The 10,678-nt window shown below is 47.9% G+C and overlaps 1 protein-coding gene across 2 annotated transcripts; it reads left to right on the top strand.

Moving 5' to 3' along the window:
* Positions 1-269: 269 nt before the first annotated feature.
* miga1 (mitoguardin 1) lies at positions 270-10,371 on the top strand. 2 transcript variants are annotated; one of them, XM_030115451.1, is made up of 17 exons: positions 329-393; positions 617-693; positions 2,247-2,403; positions 3,648-3,813; positions 4,308-4,426; positions 4,531-4,663; positions 4,773-4,909; positions 5,955-6,078; positions 6,153-6,253; positions 6,743-6,852; positions 7,852-7,924; positions 8,019-8,105; positions 8,181-8,279; positions 8,361-8,495; positions 8,570-8,623; positions 8,691-8,807; positions 8,924-10,371. In XM_030115451.1, the coding sequence occupies exons 3-17, from the start codon at positions 2,305-2,307 to the stop codon at positions 9,143-9,145; spliced, it is 1,776 nt and encodes a 591-aa protein (XP_029971311.1). In that variant the 5' UTR covers positions 329-393; positions 617-693; positions 2,247-2,304; the 3' UTR covers positions 9,146-10,371. The 2 variants fall into 2 exon arrangements, with proteins under 2 accessions (XP_029971309.1, XP_029971311.1); XM_030115449.1 differs by lacking the exon at positions 617-693 and having other exon boundaries at positions 270-393.
* The last annotated feature ends 307 nt before the right edge of the window (positions 10,372-10,678 follow it).

The following is a 10,678-nucleotide window of genomic DNA, read 5'->3' as shown; positions in this document are numbered from 1 at the left end:
AGATGTTTTATCATAGATAATAACTGTAATGCTCAAGTTGACTTGAGTTTTGCCTAAAAGAAATGATCTCTTAATAAAAAACTGTGACACTTTTTTTTCTCAGAGCCTCAGTATTTGTCTGGGAATCGTGTTTCAAATTTTCCAAACTTCGATTTCAATAAATAAGTGAATACAAAGTCCAAATATTCACGGCAAAGCCCTCTTCTCAAATACTGTCACTGTCATGCCATACTCGAGGCGGCCAGCAGGGGGCGCACAGAGAGCGAAGAGCGGAGCCGCATCCGGGCAGCGCGCGGACGCTGAAGTCCTTCAGCCGGGGTCGGTGAGGGCAGCAGCCGAAGACTGGAGGAAACACCAGCACGGCAGCGGTCTGCGGAGGAGGAGGAGGAAGAGGTAACCGGGGACTTTTCTCTTCGTTTTCCCTCCACTGCGGTCAGCGAGGAGATGGCCAGGACTTTATGTTGAGCGGGAGCCGCCGTGTCCGTCGCTTCGAGAAGCACGACGGCTGTTATTAGCCCGCTGATTAGCCCGGTTAGCCGCGTTAGCCTTTAGCCTGAGGGACAGGCCGAGTCCAGAGCTCTTCATAATGTGATTATCTTCACCGCTTGTTCCCCAGCAGCTCGTTATCATCCCCCAGAACAGATCTCATCCTGCAAACGTTTCTGATCTCCCGGAGTGAAATGTCTATTTTAGGTGAGCATGCTTCTGATGTTATGCAACTTTGAATGACTATTCAGAGGTGGTATAGAAACGTTATAGTTAATACAAGAAAGGCTTCAGAGCAACACTTGATACTCTGAAGAAGGACATCTGTTCTGATCTATGACAATTTATGGATCTAATACAAAAGATAAAAGACAAACGGCTTGGCTTTTGTTTTAAAAGTGACAGCTGTCTGTTTCGAATGTGTTCTAAATTGTCCATCTTCACTGAGTTGACATAGTTGATTCATGATCATTTCAGAGATTGAATCTGACAACTGTATAATGTTATTGAACAGGATTGAGGAGAATCTTTCCTGGACAAATAGTTTTCCATGTTCTTTCCTTCAGAAAATGAATTGCCCAGCCCTGATCTATGAGGTTGGAACATATTTTTAGCCCATGCAACCTTAATTTCATTCCATTTCCTCCAAAATCCTAAGCTTGATTTAAGCGGTATTATTGGATTATGCTAATAGTTCAGTGTGTCTGATTGTACATATTGTCCTGCACAACTGTTGAGTTGTGCTACTTGTGTACAAGGTTTGTAGGTTTTACTTTGCCTTGCAAATCTCAACCAGACTTATCTGTGGATTTTTTCTTTTATTTTGAAAATAAGGATAATAGAACTGTATGTCTCCCAACATGCAGAGAAGATCAGTCTTTAATAGAGTTGCAGTCTTTTACTTGAAGCTGGAAATGCAGCACACACACTGAACCCAGGCTAATGTAAGTAACTCGGGTGTCTCTTATTCTTCAGTTACTGCAAATGCTGAGTGCTGTTAGAGAGAGGAGAGAGTGAAATGTTTGGCCATCAGTCCAGACTTCACTACTGTTCAGACTGAGCCAATACAGCTCATTTTAAAGTGTTTTATAAAGTGGGACGGCCAGTAAACAGGAGTTTAGGGTAATCGCAAAGGTGAAAACAAAATCTTTGTGTAAAAATAAAAGCAGAAATAGCAGCCAGTACAGGAAGGCAACTAATAAATGTAGACAGTACAGAAAAGAGATCCTTTAATTGTGGGACGTACCATGCCGGATTATTTTGGCCCGTGTTTTTCTATACATTTGCTAAATTGCTAATACCTGTAATGAAGATGCTGTGTGTGATACAGCTAAAGCATAAAGCTGCCCTTTAATTAGGATACACACAAACAAAGCCTTGCACAATCTGCTGTGAACCAGCAGACTCTCAGCTTGGATCAGATCCAGCGGGGATGTACTGCCGCTGCAGCGAGGTGCTGTGTGATGAAAATGGAAAAAAATAAAATGAAATAACCCACCATCCACTTGATAGCGTCAGTATAATATAGTTTTATGTTTGAAGTGAGGTGAGTGGTCGACTTTCTGCTTTCTGGCGTGAAGGAGTGTACTTACGTGTCTGTATTTTCACTTTATATATATTTGATTTATTGTCGGTGCTCTGTTCAGCTTGTTTAAGGAACGCTATTGGCGTGTGCCATTCCTCCAAGGCTTTATGTAACGCCGTCATTGTATCACAAGGTTAAGCCCTCCCATGTCTCTCACTCCTGCCACCCTGTCCAGCTCCAGTAGAATGGCGCAGAGGATGAAGAAGGTGCCAAGACGTGGATAGAGCGCCACAATGTCACATGAGTCCTTCTCCAGCTCCCAGCTGTCCGTCAAGGCTGCTGCCCTGCGTATGGTCGACCTCCCGCTCTCCGTCTGCAGCTCCCTGACACAGGTGAGCATCAATTCACGTGATTTTATGGTAACTTTCAGCATTATGATCCAAACACTACCTTGGATTTGTTGCTCGCTGTTTGGCTGGATTGTTTACTTGTAAAACTCCGTCATGCTTGAACGCACAGCATTTATCTCCACTGCGACACGGAGTGATTTAGCATTTTACTTACTCGGCAACTGATTTGCTTGAATGGAAATATATTGTCCTGCATTTTCAAAAACATGTAAAACACAAAAGCAGACCTATTATGGGAAATTGCACGCAACAGTCATGCGCTTCTGGCCTTTGTACCGCTCAGCCCGATCAATGCACGATGTTCTCTATTTGCTGCCTACATGCTGCGGTGTGTATGTGAAGGGCACGGGAGTCCGCGTGGCCCAGATCACGTAGCAGACCTGATACGATTAGGACTCTCCGTGAGGAGCAAGCAGCAGCACATCACACCTCAGAGGCACCGTTAGTCATCCAGCACTCTGCCCCTTTGTTTATTTTCAGTTTATTTTCAGTGTTAAAGTTGTTGTCGTGCCTTCCATCAGACTGTATATGTGACACGGAGTCGTTGAAAAGGGGCAGCCGTGATGTGTGTGTGTGTGGATAATCAGCTCCTTATTCACTGTTTCTAAGTATAGACGGGGGGGCTGCCTGCCCCGCCATCTGAAACTGACCCGTCTACATCCACACGGCAGGCGGGCCTTACGGCCTCGGGCGCCGCTGTTTTAAGCTATTTCCTCAGTTGAACTCCTTCGACAGACTCATGCTGTGCATCACAATGCGACGCCCACAGTTCTTGTTTTTTGTTTTTGTTATTAACCACGCAGTAGTTGAAAATAGTGCATCAAGCTATGAGAACTCCCAGACGAGGACTGACAGACAAGAGTGTAGTAGGTTAGCATTGATAGTGCTCGACTTTTCCTCTTCTTGTGAAAACTTGAGGGTTTTGATGTCTAATCTGAAAGATTTATGAGCTTTTACTTTTTTCAACACCCACAGAGTCTATTTGTTTGTCTGTTCATGGGGACTCAGCTTCACTTATAAAACAATGCGTTCTCACCTGTTGTGAGCGTCACGTCGGTTTAGCCTGCTAATGGTCTTAGCTGCTTTCCAAACGGAGGTTTGTTGTCTGGTACATCGGTATTATTGCCTGACAACAGTCAGCTTACTGAAGTAAATATTCTTGAACTGCCGCTCCCTCAAACACGTTCATCTGTTTGCAGTCATTGAGTTTCTTTCCCTGTCTGCAGGTGAGCGTCAGCACAGGCACCAAGAAGCTGGTGGCCGCGGCCGCCCTCGGGGCCGTCTCACTCCTCTTCCTCGCTCGCCGCTTCCAGAGGAGGAAGGGCAAGAAGAGGGGCCTCTCGCCTCAGTTTGAGCAGGCCGGGTTTGAGTTTTACTCCTCGGCCGAGAATGGTACGAACTGTCAACGCCGTCGTCCATCTCTAATCTCATCTCTTAGCCTAGTTTGTGGCTTCAGACGTCAGCAGAATTATGTCGGTCATTTCCTGTGTTGGTCTGAGCTGGAATCAGCAGGTTACAGATCAATGTTCTACCTTGTGTGACTGCACTGTGGAAGTGATCTTTAGTTATTTAGGACTTCTGGACCTCTGATTTTATTTCTTGTTGCCATTTTTTGCTTTTGAGTAAATCATTTGCGATGCTGCTCTTCAGTCATTAAAATGGAGAAAGCAGCTGCTGTCGGAGTCCCTGACAAAGCTGCATGAACAGCGTTTAGAAAGCGTGGCTCCTTCACTGTGTAATCCACTCATGTGTTCTGAAGCTACGCTCACGCTGCAGGCAATAGTGTCATAATCTCATCACGTCATGCTCGGCCACTTCTGAGCCGACGATGCTGTAGGATCGTCATGTTTGCGACTGAACTCTCACGTTGTTGATATCTTGTCTAGACAACACCAGCCAGAACATCACACTGACCCTGAACTCCAAGAATGGCTACTCCTCGGGGCTGGTGGTCACGGCAGGAGACTACAGGAAACTGTCCGGGTCTCTGCTCAGCCTGGCCTCGGTGAGAAACCTCCACTGTTCCTGCTGTTTACTGCTTTGATGCTCTTCTTATTGTTGATGGGGGCGTTGCTGCAGCTGCAGGGCTCACTGTGTCTCCCCCTGCAGGTGAAAAGCATGAACTCGTCCAGCAGCAGCACCTGTGCAAACGACTCGTCCTGCTGGGACAGGGCGGGGGACAGCGACCTCTGCAGTCTGGTGAATTTACCAGTCACCACCCCGGAGAACCTCTACCTGATGGGTAAGCACTCTGACGCCCGCCGCACCGCTTCATTTAGGGAGGAGTGTGAAGTTGCAGCATCGATTTCTCTGTTCCTAAATTGTGTGTGTGTGTGTGTGTGTTGTTTCAGGTATGGATCTTTTCGAGGAGGCCCTGCGGCGCTGGGAGGAGGCGCTGACGTTCAGGAGCCGGCAGGCCGAGGACGACGTGAGCTGCGCTTCGGTTAAAACGGGAGCCGGAGACACCATCGCCGAGCAGAGCATGGAGGTAGAGCGAGAAATCTGATTCATCTGATTCACTCCGTCTGCTCGGTTACGTGGTGCTTTATGTTGTGAGAAGATGACTTGTAGCGGTAGAGACATTAACGTAGTTGGAATAAAACTCAGAAAAGCGGCGTTGATGAACCTGATCCGCTGGGACTGGAGGTCCGCACATCCTGTGCAGTAACAGAGAAGTTAGTTCTCTCCTTCAAGGCTCTTTTCCTCTCTGCTCTGATTGATCTCAAATGTTCACTGGCTTTTGATGCAGAAGTGATCATATCGCCTCTTTGGAGAACACAGAGCTCTCCGTTGTTTCAGATGTAAAGTTTCTTCCTTCAGAAGCTCAAACTCTGCCAGCTGACACTGCTACACCAGCAACAGCAGCAGTGGGCGGAGGAGTCCTGACGACAGACAGAATGAAGAATATCCTCCAAAGAGGGCCAGCGGCTGTTAGCAGTGTTCAAATTAGATCTGTGCTTCCTTTTCGTTTTCCAGGCCTTTTTTCAGATCAATATGATAAATAAACTCGGCCTTTTTCCATGCGTCAGGTCCCCGCTGTACTGGAACATAAACATTGATCTTTGCACAATTGATTCCTTTAAACCTATAAATGCATTGTGCAATATCGACGTCTGATACCCGACAGCTGATTTCTTGATTTTCATCCTGCCAGCGTTTCCCGGATCGCTCAGTCCACAAGAAAAAGCATGATCGCCCGGAGCTGTCACCAGCCCACCAGTGTGTCTGAGGATAGATTGTGTAAGAGCTTATTCAGCTGGATTAGCGCAGGTGAAGAGTGGTTAAACCCAGGAACCCAAACAGACGGCCTTCGTCTTAGTTTGGAAAGCTTGTTGGAAAATTAGATCACGGGCTTGGAAATGATCTGAAAGTTCTCCGCTCAGGTTTGTTTTGAGGAACGCTCCTTTAGAGTTCTTGCAGGTTCCATCAAATGCGTGCGGTCTAAAACGATGAGGCCAGTAAAAGTATCCAGAGCGCCACACCATCATTTCACTTCCGATCGGGGTCAAACTTTCTGATCTGATTGTGTTCAGGAGGCGATCAGCGCCGAGTTCATCCTCAGGCTGAAGTCCCTGCTGCAGAGAGCGTACCACCTCCAGGAGGAGCTGGAGGGGGTGCTGTGCCTGTCCGAGCCCTCGTCCCACAGCAGCAGTCGGGGTGAGTCGCTGCTACAGCGTCACGTAAACCGCCGAGGAGTGGAGCTGTGTGACCGTGATTGTTCCGTTTCTCAGGCAAAACGCCAGACGTTCTGGGCAGAGACGACCTGGACGAGGCCTGTCTGAGAGACAGCATCAGCATCGCCTCCACCGACTCCTTTGTGTCTGCCGCTGAGGTGAAGGGGCGGCCATACCGCTTCACCCACACAACATTATTAAAGCCTTTGATTCCCCAAGGAGCTTGATGAGGATTCCTCATTATTTTAAACGATCAAACGCCCGCGGCCTCACAGCAGCAGAGTTGTTTCCCATTGACTGACTTTGAAGGAGCAGATCTGCAGTCAAACTGGGTCATTCATGCTGAGTCACTATAAATAGAGCCGAGACATTCCCCTGCAAGTAGACAACATCAGACGCTCGCTCCGCAGCTGCCGTCAGTGTGATTTAATAATTCATAAGACTTCAACCACACGCAGTCAAGCTCAGGTGCAGCTTTTTGGGAGGATGTTGACTCATCCAGCCTCCGGGTTTAAAACACACAGGAACTATCTGAACGCCGTCGTGTATTTATTTCCCCCCCAAAAAAATCCCCAAATCCAAGGGACTGATATAAAATGGCGACCGTCCTGGAGCCTGTCATCAGCGGTTTGTGCTGTGTGTTTCAGCTGTCGGAGCACAGGGAGCTGCGGAGCGCCTACACGCTGGGACACCACCCGTTCTACGACGAGGCCCTGCAGATGGCCGAGGACGGCAAGATCTCCTGCAGGGTGCTGCGGTAATTACACCCCTTTACATGACGTTCAAATCAAAGTGCTTCGTTTCTGAGTTTTTGATTCCGAAGGTTTTAGTGTAAACAGCACACCTTTGGAAAACGATGTAGTTCTAACATTTACCCACTTGTGGGCGCTGTTGGTTGTTTTTGTAACAAAACCACACAGATGAGCAGAAAGAACAACCATGTGTTTACAATGGACTTTTTATTCTTGTATAAATCCGAATAAAGCCTAGTTCCGTTCTAAAATGACCATGTAAATGCCTGAAAACTTTATTCAGAGTCAAGTTTGAATCCAAACAGACCGGCGGGTTTATTCTCCTTTGGAAGCGGAATTATAAGCTAATAATTAGGCGCAACTTCATTCGGTTCGTTCTGCGCATGCTCCACTGTGATGACAGTATGGCAGTTTTCCAAAATGGCGGCCCGCGGTCCACGTTCAGACTCGTATGGAGACGATTTATTTAACGGCAGTTTTAAAATAATTGGAAATAATGAAATCAATGGATGTTTTCAAAGCTGCAGCGTCGAAGTTAATCTAGAAAGAAAGACGAGAAAAACACTGTTTACCTCCGGGAGACGTCAGTACGTCACGGCCGCCCCGTCCAATCAGAACGCTTCACAGACCCCAACGAGAGAGAGGATTTAATCCTTCGTTTTTCCCACGTAAACACAACGCTCATGATATAATTCTGAATTATTTCATTCAGAATAAACCCATTTAGAATTACAAGCACCCTGTAACCACACTCACTACATGATGAAGGATGAATGTTAAAATTACTAAATCATAGATTTAAATATTTGTCCTACACAATAATTACAACCCTTCATGGCTGATAAACTCACTAACCATATCAAAACAAAAAGAAGGCTTGGGATATTTCGCTTTGCTTAATAAATTAAAGATATGGGAAAGTTTCAGTGTTTGGAAAAATCAATTTTATTCAAGTTTTTTTAAGAAGCGTCAGGCCTTTTGTTTAGCTGGAGCTTTGTGTTCAGGACGGAGCTGCTGGAGTGTCTCGGGGACGTGGACTTCCTGGCCAAGCTGCACTGTGTGCGGCAGGCGTCTCAGGTACACTGCAGCACATTTCGAGCACTCTTTAATTACCTGCGGTTCTAATGATGGCTGATTTCTGTTAACGTCGCTGGTGTTTTTCTGTCTTTAGCTCATTTTGTGTGAGAGGACGACCCGGATGTTTCTGGCCGACACAGGGAAGAAGATCCTGTCTTCTATTATAGTGAAAGCACAGAAGGTCAGAGAGGAGACGGTGAGAGAATCTGCTGTTTCTCAGACGGGCGTCTCCTGACCGTTACGGTTTTGCTTCCAGAGCCCGAAGAGATTTGAGGAATTGTTCGAAGAGATGATTTCCTTCCTGGAGCACACGGAGCACTGGGAAAACACGGAGGTGGAGCTGGCCACGCGCGGAGTGAGTGCCATCGCTCTCATTGACCGCCCGCGGCATGAACAGCGAGCAGACGGTGAAACGGCGGCCGCTCCCTCTCCCCAGGTGAGGCATCTGACCTTCTACGACGTGGTGCTGGACTTCATCCTGATGGACTCCTTCGAGGACCTGGAGAACCCGCCCATCTCCATCCAGAACGTCGTCAACAACCGCTGGCTCAACAGCTCCTTCAAGGAGACGGTGGGTGAGACGGCGGCGGGGCGGGGGGGGGGACGGCGGCGAGGCGTGAGCTCACCCAGTGTCTGTGTCCCCAGGCGGTGGCGTCCAGCTGCTGGTCCGTGCTGAAGCAGAAGAGACAACACATGAAGGTACGGCTCTCCTCCTCAGCTCGCCGGGCCGCCGTCGGTCAGACTCTCACGTTTCGTTAACCTGCAGATGAGCGACGGCTTCATCGCCCATTTCTACGCCGTGTGCGACCAGATCAGCCCCGTCCTGGCCTGGGGCTTTCTGGGACCGAGGAGCTCCCTGAACGACCTCTGCTGCTTCTTCAAGGTCACGCCTGATCAAATACTGAAAAATAATCAGGATTTTAACCCTTTAAAGCCAGTTTGATTGATGACGGGCACAGATCTGGCGTCCTGTACTGACATGGTCTCGTCTGGCTCCAGGACCAGGTGCTGTTCTTCCTGAAGGACATTTTCGACCTGGACAAGGTGCGCTACGCGTCGGTGGAGAGCCTGGCGGAGGACATGCTCCACCTGCTGCACCGCCGCTCCGCCCTGCTGCTGGCCTACCTGGGAGCCGACTCCCTGCGCCACCCCGGCGCCTGCAGCGGCGCCGCCCCGCTGCCGCTGGCGCCCGGCGGCCTGCTGGAGGCCCGGGTGCAGTGACGGACCCACGGACCCTCCACACGGGGGGGGCGGGGCTTAACTCTGGCCTGTGTGGCCGCACCATCACATCCCGCATCGCAGCGCGCGCACAGGTACCCGGCCTCGCCGCCACCCCGCCTCAGAAGTGCCATGGCAGCGTGCGCTACTTTCAGACATCATAGCAATAATAATCGTCATGGAAAGTTGCTGTGAGGTCCTCATGCTGATAAGCTGTGTAAATTTGAGGGAATATATATATATTACTGCTGTGAAGGTATTTTAGAGTATTTATTTTATGATACAGCCAAACAATGCAGTTCTTTTGTAGGTGTCGTCGTGCCCGAACGCACAAGCGGGTTCCTGAGGAGTTCTGAATGAAAGCTTCGTTAGATGTATTGTGTTTAAATATCCTGCAGAGCGAGCGCTGCCGGGTGAAATGTACTTTTATGCTGTGAATAAACGCCGCCGTCACAAAGCGAGGGGCGAGAAAAAAGGAACCGTCCTCCGGTTGTGAGAATGCCGACAGCAGATCTGCGGCTTCGTGTTTCCACATGGTCAGTTCTTCAACGGTGGACGAAAACGCATCAAGCCTTACTGTAACGTCTTCAAGCCTTGTCACTGAATGTCCGCCACAAACACAACGAACAGACGCTTGCTGGAATCGCTCGTCTCGTTCATGTGATCAGAACCCTTCCTGGAGTAGTTAGGAGCTCAGAGAAAGCAGGGCCGAGGGAGACGTCCCGTCTCTGCAGATTATCCATCTTAAAATATGTCGGCTGTCCTCGGCGCAAAGATCAGTTTATCTTCTGAGCCTTAAAAGACCCGGGGAGAGTTTAGCACTGAAGACGTGACTACATGTGTTTTTGCAGTTCAGTTTGCAGAGACCGTTTTGAAAGTTATACTGAGCCAGTATTAAATGACAATCTGAAGGTTAGATCTCTTGAATGTCTGTTTTTGGGTTGATATGATCGTCTGATGGAGTGAAGCGAGTGATGAATTTAGAATGTTTTGGGAGATTTAAAAATTTCAAAAGGGTTAGAGCTGGGGTTGGGAATATGTAGTTTAAAAGTCACTATTATTAGCCATGAAGTGTTAAAGTTGGGGCTATTTGTTGAATTGGGAAGGAATCACATGACCAAAACTGAAAGAAGTGATGGAGACCGGTTTGTTTTAGACCTGTGTTCTTGTCCGCACATCAAAGGGAACTACATGTGTGAATTCAGCCAATAAAAATGTGTTCAGTGGTTGGTTTCCTGTTGTATTTTCTCTCAAACTGACACTGGTGAGAAACAGTCTCATCACAGTCAAGTCATAAAAAAACCCCACACAAAATCAAGTTTATTACAACTTTATTAATGAACATGGCAACATGTCAAAAGTCAGAACAATTCAGAGAAACAAACCAATAGATTTATAATACACAGCGCGTGAAACCTTGTTTACCTCTAAGGCATGCTCCTTGTTTAGTCTTCTACACCCCCGAACTCTGTCCAAACACACAGTATGTGACCTTTTGGAAAACTGAAAAACCCCCAAATAATTCAAAAAACAAAA

Source organism: Salarias fasciatus, chromosome 18 (assembly GCF_902148845.1).
Source record: "Salarias fasciatus chromosome 18, fSalaFa1.1, whole genome shotgun sequence".
Lineage (NCBI taxonomy): Eukaryota > Metazoa > Chordata > Actinopteri > Blenniiformes > Blenniidae > Salarias > Salarias fasciatus.
Note: the sequence above shows the minus strand (reverse complement) of the source record. Positions and strands in the feature narration are given on the sequence as shown.